The sequence below is a fragment of the Schistocerca americana genome, chromosome X (assembly GCF_021461395.2).
Source record: "Schistocerca americana isolate TAMUIC-IGC-003095 chromosome X, iqSchAmer2.1, whole genome shotgun sequence".
Taxonomy (NCBI): Eukaryota; Metazoa; Arthropoda; class Insecta; order Orthoptera; family Acrididae; genus Schistocerca; species Schistocerca americana.
This window is the reverse complement of record NC_060130.1, coordinates 386,502,466-386,519,912: the sequence shown is the minus strand read 5'-3', so window position 1 is coordinate 386,519,912 and position 17,447 is coordinate 386,502,466. Positions and strand designations below refer to the sequence as shown.

General features: G+C 37.1%; 1 protein-coding gene across 1 annotated transcript in view; it reads left to right on the top strand.

The window, feature by feature from the left end:
* Nucleotides 1–16,312, top strand: part of LOC124555804 (target of rapamycin complex 2 subunit MAPKAP1) — a 113,528-nt gene extending 97,216 nt beyond the window's left edge. Inside the window, exons 8-9 of the mRNA XM_047129864.1 lie at nt 1,976–2,101; nt 14,317–16,312. Of these exons, the coding sequence (XP_046985820.1) occupies nt 1,976–2,101; nt 14,317–14,690 (500 nt within the window). The 3' untranslated portion in view covers nt 14,691–16,312. The remainder of the gene's footprint in view (nt 1–1,975; nt 2,102–14,316) is intronic.
* Nucleotides 16,313–17,447: the final 1,135 nt, after the last annotated feature.

Sequence of the window (17,447 nt, the reverse complement as noted above, 5' to 3'; positions counted from 1 at the left end):
TCTACCTTCCAACTACAAATATGGTTATGTGAGAGTTTTTAATTTGGCAAAGGCTCATTCACTTAAAGATAATGTGTTCATCTTCTGAACAGGATGCTGCTTCAGAAGTTAGTTCAGTTTTTTCTTGTGAATGGTCAGTTTGATGAACTGTTGTGTGGCATTGAACAATTTATTAATTGAGTTTCTTGTGTATACTCTACCACCATCATCTTTCCAAATTTTCATCGTAGTTCTGAAATACTACGTTCTACTTGTCTATGTCATGAGATCACATGTGGCCACCATTCATATCAAGGTCAATAGAGCATTGTATTTTCCTTTTTTGTGATGTTTTGTGCAAGCTTCATTTGCAGTTAATTTTACTTTTATTAATATAAAATTTTATAATAAGGATCTAATTAATTTATATTTTCATGTAAATTTTAATAAGTGTGATAGATTATATACTTCAGTATCACTCTTCATGTATGTTAGACTTGTTGCTCAAAACTATTTGTATTAGGTTGGTGCATAAGTTCATAGCTGTTTTGTTTGTTGGTACTCCTGCTGCTATGGGTTTATTTTTGACTGTCATTTTTTATTTGTAGAGTGACATTGCTATTTTAGAGTACATGTTGTCATTTGAAGATAGTTAGTGGCGGTACGGCCACTAGAAAATGGAGTGTCACATGGAGAAACCACAACATTTCCAACGTATTTTTCTGTTTGAGTTCACTAGAGGTATGACAGCAGTGGAGATAGCAAAAATCATTTGCACCCTGTATGGGGATAATGCCACTGGACAGAGCATGGCAAGAAACTGGTTTTCCCATTTTAAGGAGAATTGTTTTGATGTTAGTGACACTCTGTGTTCAGAAAGACCTTTGGGGTTTGAGGAGTATCACTTAAATGCATTAATCCACAATGATCAACATCAGTATACTCAAGAACTTGAAAATGTGATGAACTTTGATCCTTCCACCATTGTGCGACATTTGTATGCAATGGGGAGGAATGTTCAAGAATTGGGTGTATGAGTACTGCACGCTCTAAGCCAAAATCACAAAAATCAATGGGTGGTCGTATGTGCATCTCTGCTTGCTCATCATCAATGGGTTTGTGAACAACACTGACCATTTCTATCTTATTTCATTACTTGTGACAAGAAATGGTTGTTTATGCTAGCAAAAGGAAAAGAAAGGAATGGCAGGGCCCAAACAAAGCAGCAGCTCCTCATACCAAGACTTATGGCTAAAGACCTGTGCACAAATGATGATGTCACACATCTGGTGGAAGAGCGATGTCGTGATGTACTACAAATTGCTTCCCTGTGGTGTAACCGTCACTGTCAATAGCCGAGATATCTTGCAGAAATTGAAGACTGTGTGAAGCACTGCTACTCCACGATAATATCTGCCCGCATTCTGCTAGACTGACAAAAAACACTGTACATAATTTGGGTTGAGAAATCATTCCACACCCACCTTATTCACCTGATGTATCACCCTCAGTGTTTCATTTTTTCCACTCTGTCTCATACAACATTTCAAGAGGAAAATGCACTTTAAATGTGGCTTGGTGAGTTCTTCACCTGAAAACCACGAGATTTCGAAAGTCGTGGAACTGAAAAGTAACTCCAGCATTTGCGGACTGTTGTAAATAGTGGAGATTATTATTGATGATGAAAGTCTGTGTTATGTGTATGTGTTGTGTTTATTAAACTTATGGAAAAATGCTATGAACTTATGTACCATCCCAATAGCTTAAAGAATGGGCAGTTAAGGATAAAATCTAGTCGAATATCTATTGTTAGTCCAACTTTTGTTGTCATACTGCTCAAGAGTCTAACAATAATTTTGTTTTCAAAAAATTAAAATGTAGCACTGAATTTTCGGACCTATTATAGGATTCTTTCAAGTGGCCTATGTGTTTAGGTAATTTTCTTTTATTTATGAGTCACTGGATAGTAATTAATTTGAAGTTCTCTGTTTTCTAGTATTGTCACAAGATGCTGAAGATTGTCAGAGAATGAGAAACCATATGACAGCTATGGAAGCACCATTGTATCAATCATATCGTTTGTACATCATCAACAAACTGACAAAAACAGAAATACTTCTAGGTATGTTTGTCTTTGTTAACATGTTGTCCATATAACTAATAATCTCTTACAGAGTTATACAGCCTGGGAAAGTTCCATCCATAAGCTCACAGTTGATTTGTTATGAATACTTGTTAAAACTGGTATAGCTTTTTAATAATTTTCAGATTTTTATCATCTTGTTTCAGTACCATCCATCCATAGGTCAGTAGGTGCACAACTTAAACTAAGTCATAGGATTTTGTTTGAACCTACGTTTATTTACAAAATTGTGTATAATTTTATTGGAACTAATTATGTTGTTGCTGTTCATTTACAGTTTTGTCCTCTTTGTATCATATAATGTTAAGCTAAATGTTATCTGTTTAAAATGGTGCTATAGTAGCAGGCTCTTTCTAACAGTTGACACGCTATTTCAAAAGTTCAGTCTTCCACTTTCTGAAGCAGTTTATAGTTATGCCAGAGTTATATAAACCCACTCAATGATCCTGACATGGCCCCCCTTCTAACAGCCGTGTACCGCAAGTCTCTAGAGGAACGGAGGGTTCCAAATGATTGGAAAAGAGCACAGATAGTCCCAGTCTTCAAGAAGGGTCGTCGAGCAGATGCGCAAAACTATAGACCTATATCTCTGACGTCGATCTGTTGTAGAATTTTAGAACATGTTTTTTGCTCGAGTATCATGTCGTTTCTTTATTTGTTCATGAGACCCAGAAAATATTAGATACAGGCTCCCAGGTAGATGCTATTTTTCTTGACTTCCGGAAGGCGTTCGATACAGTTCTGCACTGTCGCCTGATAAAGTAAGAGCCTACGGAATATCAGACCAGCTGTGTGGCTGGATTGAAGAGTTTTTAGCAAACAGAACACAGCATGTTGTTATCAATGGAGAGACGTCTACAGACGTTTAAGTAACATCTGGCGTGCCACAGGGGAGTGTTATGGGACCATTGATTTCACAGTATATATAAATGACCTAGTAGATAGTGTCGGAAGTTCCATGCGGCTTTTCGGGGATGATGCTGTAGTATACAGAGAAGTTGCAGCATTAGAAAATTGTAGCAAAATGCAGGAAGATCTGCAGCAGATAGGCGCTTGGTGCAGGGAGTGGCAACTGACCCTTAACATAGACAAATGTAATGTATTGCGAATACATAGAAAGAAGGATCCTTTATTGTATGATTATATGATAGCGGAACAAACACTGGTAGCAGTTACTTCTGTAAAATATCTGGGAGTATGCGTGCGGAGCGATTTGAAGTGGAATGATCATATAAAATTAATTGTTGGTAAGGCGGGTACCAGGTTGAGATTCATTGGGAGAGTGCTTAGAAAATGTAGTCCATCAATAAAGGAGGTGGCTTACAAAACACTCGTTCGACCTATACTTGAGTATTGCTCATCAGTGTGGGATCTGTACCAGATCGGTTTGACGGAGGACCGAGCGAGGTGGCGCAGTGGTTAGCACACTGGACTCGCATTCGGAAGGACGACGGTTCAATCCCGCGTCCGGCCATCCTGATTTAGGTTTTCCGTGATTTCCCTAAATCTCTCCAGGCAAATGCCGGGATGGTTCCTTTGAAAGGGCACGGCCGACTTCCTTACCTAATCCGATGAGACCGATGACCTCGCTGTTTGGTCTCTTCCCCCAAACAACCAACCAACCAACCGGTTTGACGGAGGAGATAGAGAAGATCCAAAGAAGAGCGGCGCGTTTCGTCACAGGGTTATTTGGTAACCGTGATAGCGTTACGGAAATGTTTAATAAACTCAAGTGGCAGACTCTGCAAGAGAGGCGCTCTGCATCGCGGTGTAGCTTGCTTGCCAGATTTCGAGAGGGTGCGTTTCTGGATGAGGTATCGAATATATTGCTTCCCCCTACTTATACCTCCCGAGGAGACCACGAATGTAAAATTAGAGAGATTAGAGCGCGCACGGAGGCTTTCAGACAGTCGTTCTTCCCGCGAACCATACGCGACTGGAACAGGAAAGGGAGGTAATGACAGTGGCACGTAAAGTGCCCTCCGCCACACACCGTTGGGTGGCGTGCGGAGTATAAATGTAGATGTAGATGTAGATGTATCGAGTCATATCTTACATTGGATTCCCTTAGTAGTCAGTCTTCTTCAGGAAATAAGCAAACTAAACTCAGAACCATTGTGCCCGAAAGACCACGCAATATAATTTGTGGAAATTTTGTGCAAGATATGAAAAGTTTTCAGGCACACTGGCACGAGTATTCTTGTTATATATTTCATACAGAGATTGTCTGTTTTTGCCATTGTGCTACTAGGTTAGGGAAGTTTCATAGTGTAGTTCCGGCGTGCAATGTACATTTAACACTTAGCGTTCCATTGTTGAATCTCTGCTTGAACTTCGTGTGCCATATGCCATGCACTATGCTTGCAGATTAGGAATGTAGATGTACATGAGGTCTGAGCTAGAGCAGCTGGATAGTGTACATATTTGTTAATGAGTATATATTCATCAATGAGTAACAAATACGCTGTGAGACTCAAAGTACCATTTCGTTACTGCCTGAAAAATTTAATTACTCGCGTATAATCTCCCTGCACACAGTTTTTCAGTTTGGGTTGAGTTGGTAGTTTTCATATACCTCTCATTCGTTATCTTGGCTGATTTGGAGTGATGGAAACATTTTATCACTTGCTCATCTTTTTCCCCAAATGCAGTTAGTGCTAACTCAGTAGTTTTTGCATACCTCCAATTTCTTCTGCTCAGTGGCCAAAATCAGAAGTGACTTGAAGTACCATATGCATTTTGTCACTCACCATGTTTTCTTTCCTGCATACGGTATGTGTCTGGATCAGGCCAAGTTGACACTGTCAGTAAGTCTCTTTTTTTTAATTCCATTCTTCATCAAAAATACTGTTCCATGCACTACAGTTTCTGTGATATGGCAGATTGCTGGCTTTTTGATAACCCACAGCATTAAATGGAGGTTTTCACATGCTACAGCAAGTGGCCACAACACTGTAAGTGCTGTTTGCCAATCATATCTCTCTGTGCCTTGTGAATTGGAGGTTGGCCACCATATGGCAGACAGCCATTTCTGCCTACATTGGACAAGTGGCTATCTTCACACCAAGTGATAAAGCTGTACACTAAGCAGTTTGCTCTTACACTTGTATTATTTATTTTGTGCATGGTGCTTTTGTGAAAGAATGGATGTTGAAACAGACACAGAGGAATTAATTACTTTAACACAGGAATGGCTGTTGCTCTGTGATGACTACAGTCGTACTCAAAGATCCCAATACCATGGTTATTGCCTAGAGAGAAGTATGTACGGTTCTTAATGAAAAATTTGAGGCTCTAGATACAGGGAAAAGTCCATGCATTGAGTACTTCAGTAAAAGATTTCAATGAGGATACTTACATCACTTTCCAAATCAGAGTACTGAAACACGAAACATTAAAAAGCAAAATCACTTGCCAAGTCAACCAGATCAGAATGCCAACATATTTACAACAGTAGCAACCTTTTCTGAAAGGACAAGTCCCACAGCATTTTTCACAAAATGTATATTAACTTAACAATCAGGAGCTAGAGGGAACTAGTGATACCATCAGCCTATTCATGATACACATGCTTCTGCACCTATTTCTTCTGCAGGTCCTTGTTTTCCCAGTGGATTTAATATGCCATAATGGTTTCCGAACTTGTAATTTTTTCATTTAAGGTCATAATCCTTTCAATACTGTAACAGCTTTGTTGATGAAGCTGCTTATTTGATTGTAATCGCCAGAATTTCAATAGGCTGGATACGATTCATCGTGGAATTTTGCAGTTGTACATAATTCTGCAACCAACAATGCAGCTTGTTGAAACTTAAAACAGTCATCAAGTAGAAATTAAAAAAAAAAAAAAAAAAAAACTTGTCCTTGTTACACTATAGTTATTCAAACTGGAGCTATAAAGCATTGAACAATTCTCAGTTTCAACGAGCTAGACTAACCCAGTGGATTCTCTGGTGCTACTATCAATAAAGAATATACAAATCAAGTAAATTCTTATGATTCATCTTCATTGAGCTGACAGCAGAGACAGGAAAAACTCGTTTTATATTATGACCACATTCAGTATAATTTTTTGCCACATTTGATGTTACTTTTATGATATTAGTTGTTACTTTTGATGAATTAATTGCTATTTTTGCCATATTTCATGTTATCTTTTGCCACATTTGGTGTCTCTTTTTTGCCAAAGTTGTTTTTTTGCCAGATTCAATGTTTTTTTGTCAAATTCATGTCTTATTTGCCAGATTCAGTTCATTTTTTGACAGACTCAGTTCATTTTTGTCAAATTTGGCATTCTTTTTGCTAAATTTGGTGCTCGTTTTGCCAGTTCCCATGGTTTTTTGGCATTTTTGATGTGTTTTTTCCCAAATTCGGTGTTACTTTTTTTCAAAGTTTGGTAATTTTTTTTCTAAAATTCAATGTTCTTTTCTGACATTTGTTGTTCTGTTTTGTCAAATTCGGTTATAAATTTTGCCGATTTCTGTGCTACATATGCCGTCACGTCAAATTTTTTATTACATGGGAAATGAACTGTCATTTTAAGATTATACACAAGCCACAAGCTGGAGCAGACCAAAAGTCAAAAAGCAATTTTAATATTCAGTAACTATCAGTTTCGAATATTAGTAAACTGCTGGTCATGGATTTATTAACATTTTATTGGAAAAATTACAAATTTCACAATATGTGATAAAAATTGCTGCTTTCATATTATTTCAGTAAGAACTGTTAATTTAGTCTCTCTCTCTCTCTCTCTCTCTCTCTCTCTCTCTCTCTCTCTCTCTCTCTCTCTCTCTCTCTCTCTTTTTTTTTTTTTTTTTTTTTTTTTTTTTTTTTTTTTTTTTTTTTTTTTTTTTTTTTTTTTTTTTACTATCGTTACCAAAAAATTTTCCCGCGCTTGCAATCAGCTATGATTGTTGCAACAGATAGCTGTGTAACACAGAAGCCAACAGCTGTTCTGCAGTTAATAGCGTCTGCCACCAAACTGTAATAGCGGATGGTACTAACACTTTTAGCTTACATCCTTCTATTCATGAATGGAGAAAGATTAAAAAATTTTCAAACATTACATACATTTTATTCAGAGTAATTGTCTAAAACAAGAGGAATTCATTATGAAGCTAAGATATTTTTAGTGACCCCCAACAGAGATGGGTACCGTAACAGGCAATTCCTGCCTAATACCTGAAGAGAAGATGAAGACATTTTTAGTGAATCCTTTTTTTAAATCGAGTGAAGTGTGTTGCAGTATTAATACTGTGTGAAATGAAAAACTTAAGTTTTCTTCATATAAACATTAAGACCTATATTAAAACACTAACTTGGTTATCAGATTTAGCAAACTCTCATTTACACAATAATGTTTTTACAGCAACGAACTCGGACAACTCCATTCCTAGCTGCTGTATCTGACCCATAGCTAGAACATCTAAAACCTCTACAATAGACATGGCACATCTTACAGAATATGAAATAGGCCAAGCCCTGTGAATTCAAATGCTGTGTGCAAGTAGTAGATGGTGTGAGTAACTTGAGTGGGAACTGTATGTTGCTGAGATCAGTTAGTTAGATCTGCCTATGTTTCTTACAGTGTGTTAAGTTCAATTGTAAAATTAAATTGTGATCCAAACTGAATGGTGAGATTAGCTCTACAATTGTGTATTGTACTATTCATATGAGTCTACATTACTGATAGTGTAGTACATTTTCTCATTATGTTGTGCTGTCATTTTGGAGAGAAAAAGCAGTGTGGCCTTTTCAGAGGAGAACCAAGAAATAAAGCAAAGTGCTATTTGTTTTGACAATCATACTCTTCCAGAGAAGGGTCCACAAGAAATTTCAGGAAACATCTATACGTAGTGGCAGTCAGTAACAAAAGTAACAAGTAACAAATACTTTGTAACAGATACACGTCTCATCACTATCAAATGAATACAGTAAAAAATTTAGTTGTTAATTTTTATTGCTCTAGTCTAAACCATATGATATTTACTAGTCCAGATGGTATGATCGTATGTGTTGCAAAATTCTTTCTTACATGTTAAGGTGACTTTTGTGTAAGGAAAATAAAGTTTGTATGTTCACCTACATTGGGTTTTGCCTAAGCAATGGTAATGAAGTGTAAATGATTACTTGGCAGCTTTTCTCGGCTGACAGACAGTCTGAGGACAAATGTCATTTACATGGATTCATAAAGCTAACAGTTTACTAAAAAAAATACCAAGGTTTTTGGGATATTCAAAATAGTTCAGTTATTTAGGCCACACAGTTTTTCATAACCTGTAAATTCTATTAGTTTTTTGAGAATAAATTCACTATTTCATGCTTGTTACAACTGTCATGTATTATGTTCCATTTTGTTTCTCACTTCAACTGTAGTTAACATCATTGATGTTTCCAGAATGAAATTTTAACTCTGTAGCGGAGTGTGCTCTGATACGAAACTTCCTGGCAGATTAAAACTGTGTGCCACACTGAGACTCGAACTCGAGACCTTTGCCTTTCATGGATAAGTGCTCTACCGAGAAAGGCAAAGGTCCCGAATTTGAGTCTCGGTCCGGCACACAGTTTTAATCTGCCAGGAAGTTTCTTCATTGATGTTTATCTTACAGTAATGCTGTTTTCGACTTTGTTACATGTTTATTAGTGAGCATAACCTCAGAAAAAATTTGAGACTTAACACTCATATTTGAAAAGTCTGTAAATGTTATCCCAGGTTTTTCTTTTGTAATTTATACAAACCACTTTCTTGGCCATTGTGGCATAAGAGATTAAAGGGAACTTTCAATACTAGGATCATACCAGATTGTGAAATATAATATGAGTGAGACTAATTTAATGTCAATTATTTGGTGTTCAGATGTACATTGTATCAGTAAGAATGTAACCCCCTGTTAATGGCATTCTCAGACTCTGAATGCTGTTCATAAGCAGCTGCAAATATCTTAGATTGCTGTCAGTTGTTTAGAAACTGCTTTGAATGGCCTGTTGTGCAAAGTGGTGAGAGACATGTGCTAGAGATACCAAAGGCACCTTAAGTACTATCCTCTATAGTGGATATAGTCTCCTGTGAGGAAGTACAGGATCTGTCACCACACATCCACTTGACTGTGAGTAGTGTTTCAGTGGTAGACTAAGTGGTCCTGTAAAGGGGAGGTACAGACCAAGCAGAACTCAAGGTATTACACCCATTCTCCTATCAAACAAATGAGACATGTCACCTGTTGAGAAACCTGGTGCGTCTTGTGTCAACGGGAGCCAAACACAAAAGGGTAGGAGTCTGTTAATTGTCATCAGTTTAAACATATGACTAATAACCATACCCCTTACGGAAATGGTATCAAGATACAGAAGGGATCATCTTGTGCGTCCTGTGTATGTGGTTGGAGGTCCCATTCGACATGTGAAAGAGGCTGGTCTGGCAACTATCGAGGGAACAGCGTGCAAACAACTGGATATGGCTGTGCATGTCGGAATGAACGATGCTGTCACCTCGAGTCTGAAGTCGTACTTGTAGCTTTCCAGTGGTTGGTAGAGAGGGTTGAGATGATCTGCTTTGCTCACAGAGTTTCAGTTAAGCTCACAACCTGCAGTAATGTCCCCAGAGCTGATGATAAAAATCTGAAAATTATGAAAAAACTATATCAGTTTTAACAGGTATGCATAACAAATCAACTGAACCCAGTAGAAGGCTCGAAACAGAAACTTCGAAGGTTCTGTGACGAGCTAGGCTGTGACTGCCTGGACTTGCACCATAATGTTGATAACTGAAGGGTACTCTTATATGAGTTGCGGGTGCACTAAACATCAAAGTCTGTTACCCTGGTGTCTGATTGAGTGTGGATTGCATACGAGGGTTTTTTAGCATATGCGACATTTCATCAATTCCAAGTAATGATAGTTGTATGAGACCCAAAAGTATTAGGGTAGTTTTCAAAGAAATGCTCTTACCAATGAAACAGTTAAAATCCGAGTAATGAAACACAAAAGCATCTGCAACAATGTCCCAGTGTTGCAAGCACTCCAAAAAGACAGTGGAGCTCATACAATACTAGGTATAAAAAATGGCCAAAACGCCAATAATGACACTGGTGAGAATTTTTGGGGTAAGTTTAAGAGTATATTGAAAAGCTAGGATAATGGAAAAAGAAGGTGGCGTACACCAACAGAAGTAAGACGATCAAGACACCAAGAAGGAATTGTGCAAATAAACAAAAGTTGGTAGGCGTTTTTCTACATCTGAAAGATGATGTCTCTTCAAATTTTGTGCCAGTTGCATAAGGGTGGTACTACTAGTGCGACTATGAGGATGCAAATCAGGTTTGCTTTAAATAAAAGCTGTAATAGTTGTGAGCATTAAGTTAGCTTTGAGATTGGACACGGTGAGTTAATGTTAGTCAAGAATGCTTTTAAGGTGACAAATAATGCCATTATCGACACCTCACAGAGTTTGAACAAGGTGATGTAATAGGGCCGCAAGAAGCTGGATGTTCCTTCTGCAGTACTGCAGAGAGACTTGGCACGAATGTAACCACTGTACATGTGTGCTGGTAGTGGTTGTCAAGGAAATGTACGGTTGCAAGAAGACTGGCCACTGGATGGCCGTGTGACACTACTGAGAGAGAAGACCATTGTCTTCAGTGTGTGGCTCTGGCACATCGTACTTCATATGCAGCAGCAGTTGGCATCACAGTGACACAACAAATCAAGTACTTCAAGGACAGCTCCGAGCCAGCTGCCCTGTAGTGTACATTCCACTGACCACAAACTACCGTCACTTGTGATTTCAGTGATGATGGGCAAGAGCTCATTGGAGGGCAGGGTGGAGGTCTGATGTGTTTACTTATGAAAGCTGGTTCTGTGTTGGTGCCAATGATGGCCTTGTATTGGTTAGGAGAAGGCCAGTTGAGAGCCTGCAACCAACCTGTCTGCATGCTAAGACACACTGGACCTATATCTGGGACTATGTTCTGGTGCACAATTTTCTGTGGCAGCAGGAGCACTCTGGTGGTTCTCAAAAACCCTGACTGCAAATTTTTACATCAATCTAGTGATTCAAACTGTTGTGATGATGTATATGAACAGCATTCCAGGGAGCATTTTCCAGCAGGATAACGCTAACCCGTGTACTGTTGTGTAACCCGACATGCTCTACAAAGTGTCAACGTGTTGCCTCGGCCTGTTCAATCACCAAATCTGTCACCAGTTGAGCGCACATGGGAAATCGTCAGATGACAACTCCAGCGTCATCCACAACCGGCATTAACCCTTCCTGTACTGACCAATCGAGTGCGTCAAGCATGGAATGCATTCACTTAAACTGATATCCAGAATCTGTACAACACAATGCACGCACATTCGCATTCTCACAGTCAACATTCTAGTGGTTACACCAGTTTTTTAAAATGTACCAGCATTTCGCATTTGCAATATCTCGTGCTTACGTTAACCCGTGATCTTACAGTGCAAATCACTTAAATATGTTGCCTAGACAAAAGTATTTGCAAAATTTCATTACTCTACATTAATTATTTTTTTGATATTGTGATTTTTTGCCCATCAGTGTATTTGTTACAGTAAACACAAAACTCAAATTCACAAAGATAGAAATTGAAACTGCATGTGATATTGTTTGGCTAAGATTCAGTATCAAGGTTGGTCACCCACTTCTCCACCCTCAGATGTAAGCAAAAGTTTTAAAGAAAATCTCATTTCGCTAGCACGAATGTTGCCCAATCGTGCTATCATTGAAGACTTCAATATCCAACAGTCAGTTGGGAAAATTATGGCTTTTTAAGGTGGTGGTCCTGACAAGAGATAAAACACTACTAAATGCACTCGTTCCGGAGCCTACTTGTCGTGGAAATGTATTAAACCTAATGGCAACAAATAGAGCTGAGCTCCTTGAGAATGTCCATATTGAAACTGCCATCAGGCAGTTAGAGCATCAGTGATTAGTAAAGTCCAAAGGACAGCTGAAACAAGTAGGAAGATTTACATGGGTTGTAAGTTAGAATAAGAGGCAGTCATGTCACATCTCCAAGAGGACTCAAAATATTTACTTCTGGGCAGGAGCATATAGAATCTTGGCTCAAGTTTAAAAAAATAGTTGACAGTACACTAGACAGATATGTACATAGCAGAAAAGTTCATGATGGGAGGAATAAAATCACTGTAAAGAAATTTGTAAAGAAACAGTGTCTTTTCTGTGATAGATTTAAAACAAAGCATAGGACCATAGGTAGAATTATGTGAATGAAATTTATTTGGCTCTCAGCAGTGCATGAATCCTACGATGGCTACCATAACAGAATATTTTTGAAACATCACTCACAAAACCCAAATAAATTCTAGTCATGTGTAAATGCTGTAAGTAGTGCCAAAGTTAGTGTCCACATGTGTGGATGATATAGGAACTGAAACTGAGGGTAACAAAGTAAAAGCAGAAAAACTGAATTCAGTTTTCAGATATTCCTTTATTAAGGAAGATACAGATTTACTGTTGCACTTAACTTCTTGCACCACTGCAAAGATGATAACTATAGACATTAGTGAGAGTGGTGTTGAGAAACAGCTAAAATAGCTAATATTAAACAAGACTCCAGGCCCGATAGGATCCTGACAAGTATCTTTACAGGATCTGCAGCTCAGTTAGCTCCATTTAAACATAATATACCATAGATCCCTTTAACAAAAACTGTGCCCTGTGGTTGGAAAGTAGTACAGGCCACTTGTGTCTTCAAAAAGGGTAATAGATGTGGTCCTTAAAACTACTGTCCACTCTCATTGATGTCCATATGTTGTAGAATCGTATAATTTACAATAAGCTCAAAAACAATGAGGCGCCTTGAAGTGAGCTCTTCCATACCACTCAGCATGGATCCAGAAAACATCCATTATGCAAAACCCAACATGTGCTTATCTCACATGATGTCCTGACTGCCATGAATCAAGAAAGCAGATGAGTATCTCTTGAATTCCAAAAATCATTTGACTTGCTATCTCACCAGTGTTTATTAACAAAAGTATGGAGAAGTAATTTCAGGCTTTCCCCAGGAAAGTGTGTTGGGGCCCTAGTTCTTCATGTTGTATATTAGTGACTTGGCAGAAAATATTAACAAACACCTCAAACTTTTCACAGATGACGAAATTATCTATAATGAAATAATGTTTGATAGAAACTGCATAAATATTCAGTCAAATCATGATGAGTTCAATGTAATGAAAATATTGGGAACTTGCTTTAAATTTTCAGAAATGTATAGCAGTGCACTTTTCAAAATGAAGAATAGTAGTATCCTATGTCTAAAATGCCAATGATTCACAGTTGAACTCACTCAACTCAGACAAATATCTGGGTGTGGCAATTTGTAGGGATATGAAATAAAAAATGTAAAAAATAAACAAACAGTGCCTGCTACTGGCAGAGGTAGAGTATTTAATAATAGAACAGTTAAAAGTTTTGATGTTTGTTGAAATTTTTATCTGATATAAGAATCTGTGAAGTAGCAGTCTGCTTCAGTTACAAATGATTGCTGCTAAACCATACTTTGATCAGCATCATCTAATGTGATTTATTTATGGTTGGAAGTTTTGTTTACTGCTGTAACATCTCAGTGCACATTGTTTTCTTGCACAAAACCATATATAATTCTTCAATGCAATATTAAATAAGAAGTTGAGTAAGGGCTTTTAAACAAGAAACTTCTTTTATACAATTATTTGTCTTGAATCAAATGCTTTTTTGTGTGACTACTTAAAGACTGTAACTATAGATTTGAAGAAAAATGAGATGTCTGTCACTCACAATGTGGATGTGTAGTAATATATACCTTTGTGAACTACCACTGGCATGAGACTGTTAGTAGGCATTGGCTTTTTTACAATGCACAGAATATCTGTCTGTATAATTGCATTATGAAGTTAGTAGCAATACTTTATTTGTGATTTTGAGATTACATGTATGTGCAACTGAAAAAATGCAGTTTGTATTTAACAAAATCCTCTTCATTGCAATTCATTTCTCTAAATAATCAGTGTTAATGGAGATAGTATTTTTGCATCATCTAGTAACTAATATACAGTAGTTTGTTTTGTAGCAATAGTTTCAACTGGTGTTATAATATATGTAAAAATCTTCTGCTGTGATCTCCTATCAAGAGCAAAAATAAATTTATTGTATGCTTTTATCACAGGAATATCTGGAGAGAAAGTAGAGATTGACCCAGTTGTACAGCAGAAAGTGGCATCAAAATTCTGGGGGCGACAGAAAGCTGTAAGCTATGACATGGACAATGTAGCTGCTTGTGACCTCACAGACACAAAATCCGGTGGCCGTGCAACATTTCGTCTTGTATATCATCATGCACCATCAGCTGAGCAAAATCAGCCTGCAGCAGCCAGTTATAAGCACCATGATTTTGAAGCTGATCATGCAACAGCTGATGAAATTGTGCAGAAAGTCAATCATATTTTGGAATTAAGATCTAGTGTACGGAGAAAAGAATACCTCACTTTGCGGGAAAGGAAGTCTCACAGGCGGAAGAGTTTCCATCTTGGACCAAGATGATTACTAGAGTTAGTACTTAGGTATTTTGGTTATACAGATAAGTTATGTCTTCAGTCTTGTTTAGCTGTTAATCATTCCTAAGTACCCATGGAACGAGACAGTTACTGTTAGGATAATCTGATGAGTATTATGTTGTAATGTTCCTTTGGAAGTTCTCTTCCTTTTAACAAGTATAGTATTTTCATGAATGTGCCTGTTGACTCAGTCAAGTACTAAATACTACTGGTTCTGGACCACACATTTTGTGCATTATGGACATAAATCTGCTATAAAATGTGTGATGCGGTTTTTCAGCTTTTTCCAGTGTACTTCATGTTGAAATAGTTCATGGGTGAACTATTTTGATATTAATAAGTATTTGTAAAATATGTAAAGAGTGAAATATTGTTACCTGGATAAAGGGACCTTGTGTGATTATTTTGAAACATTTTGTTGTTGTTTTACTATTTAATGTGACACAGTACTTAAATCCATCAGTATACCATAGATAAGAGTTTTGCTTTGTCTAATTTGTTTTAGAATTAGCAACTGTGTTTGCTGACAATGCTTAAATTTGAGATTTTTCGAAATACAGTACAGTTTTCTTTGAGTAGAGCTGCTGTTCGCTGGCTGAGTTTGTTATCTAATTTCAATGTGTCCTTGAAGAACTTGAATATGTGATGATATTTTTTTAATATTTGAACTTCAAGTTTTAAGTGGGAGGGGAAGCAGTAAAATGTTTGTATATTTGCTAGGCAAATAATATGTCTATTTATTGGTAATTATATATGTAACTGTTAACATTGAAAGGAATGTTTTAAAGGACATTATGAGCATGATGCAAATTTTACTTGTGTAGTATAATGTACTATTCAGTTTTAGGGCTTAATACTCTATGATCACAAAATTATCTAGTAACAAATACATGTAATTATTTCATCTTAGCTGCTTTGTGAGTCCTGTTGCAGGAACTTTTAAGAGTGTTGTGTTTAAAGGAACTATGTGTGAAATTTGGAATACCCATGACTTACAGATATTGCTAGTCCCTCCCATTTTATTAAGTTTGTATTATATGAAATATTATAAGTATAATTTTTTGCTACTGCTGTTATAGTTGTTAATACTGTGTGTTAATGTTAATGTTGTTGTGTTCAGAGAGTTTTGTATACAATTTTAACTGTTACTAAAGTCATTAATTTATTTATATATATGTATTTGTTTATTGAAAATGCAGAAAATACAAATTATTAATTAATATCCGTAACAGTGCCTAAACAATCAGAAACTGTAATGCACTGAGAAGATTAATGGTGTAAGGAAAGTACCAGTTGCAGGGGAAAGTTACTCTTTAGGTTGGCGAGACGTAGTATGCCAGGCTAATGGCAGACAAATCAATGAAATCTGTTCTTGCAGTGTAAGTGTACTTCATTTGTTTGTTTATTTTACTCTAAATTGTTTTACATTTTTAAGAGATGTGTTAAATGAAAAGAGATTTTATATTGTTTCACAATGTACTTATTGCATAAACTAACATCAGTTGATTGCAATTGTTCAGTGTGGTTGTCATAAACTTAGTGCTTCTATGCCAGCTTCACATAATAATCACATGTATGCTGCAGGAAATAAAATTTTCCAATCCAGTATACATTTATTTAGAATAACTTCTTCATCATGTTTCTGCTTTTAATTGTTTTGTTCGGTAACCCACAAGATATGAAAATCTGATTCTAAGAGATCTGGTGAGTGTATGAGCAGAGGGAACATGATAAACTGAAACAACTAATGCCAGTTAACTCCGTTGTTATAACACTACCAACATCTTGTTTTGGAGAAACATTTTACTGTCATCATACCGAATATTTCTTTAGAAGTACCAGGTTTTGTAAGTGATGCTAAACACACTGCACCTTTTCCTCTCTCGCATTCGGGAGGACGACGGTTCAATCCTGTCTCTGGCCATCCTGATTTAGGTTTTCCGTGATTTCCCTAAATCGTTTCAGGCGAATGCTGAGATTGTTCCTTTGAAAGGGCACGGCCGATTTCTGTCCCAATCCTTCCCTAACCCGAGCTTGCGCTCTGTCTCTAATGACCTCGTTGTCGACGGGACGTTAAACACTAACCACCACCACCACCACCACCACCACCACCACCACCACAACCACCACCTTTTTCTCTTATAGCATGACCTCGTGTGCAGCCAGAAAAAAGTTAATATGGTTTGGTCTACTGATGATACTGTCATATTATCATCACCATCATCATAATCATTATCTAGCTATCTCTTAATATCAGAAACAGTCTAGTGTGAAAATGTTTAATCTTTCATCTAATACAAAGGGCAAGTATGGATAGGTTTTGATTAAGTTAAGGAAAATATGGCCTATGCAATCTTTTTGAAACAAACTGAATTGGATGGTGTAATGGCTGAGCTAACATTGTTGTCAAATAATGATCGATCCTCCTTAACAGTGAGTTAATTGTTTTCCTGTATCATTTTGTCAGAAGTTCTTTCCCAGATTATGACGTGGGAAGTTTTCAGTATTAGGATCAGCTTTCAAACTCGGTGCTTTCTTTTTCATTTCTTTACCTGTTGTCACACAGTTCCTCATCTGCAACTCAGTCATTTTTCATTATTTCACATTTACATTTATTAATTTGCAGCAATTACAATCCTTCATGTGTCCAAAGTTGTTTCTTCTCCAATATGAGTCTGGCAATTGTTGCAAATGACCTGAAAACTGGAAATAAAGAAAAGAATCACTGTGGAAGTATACATGA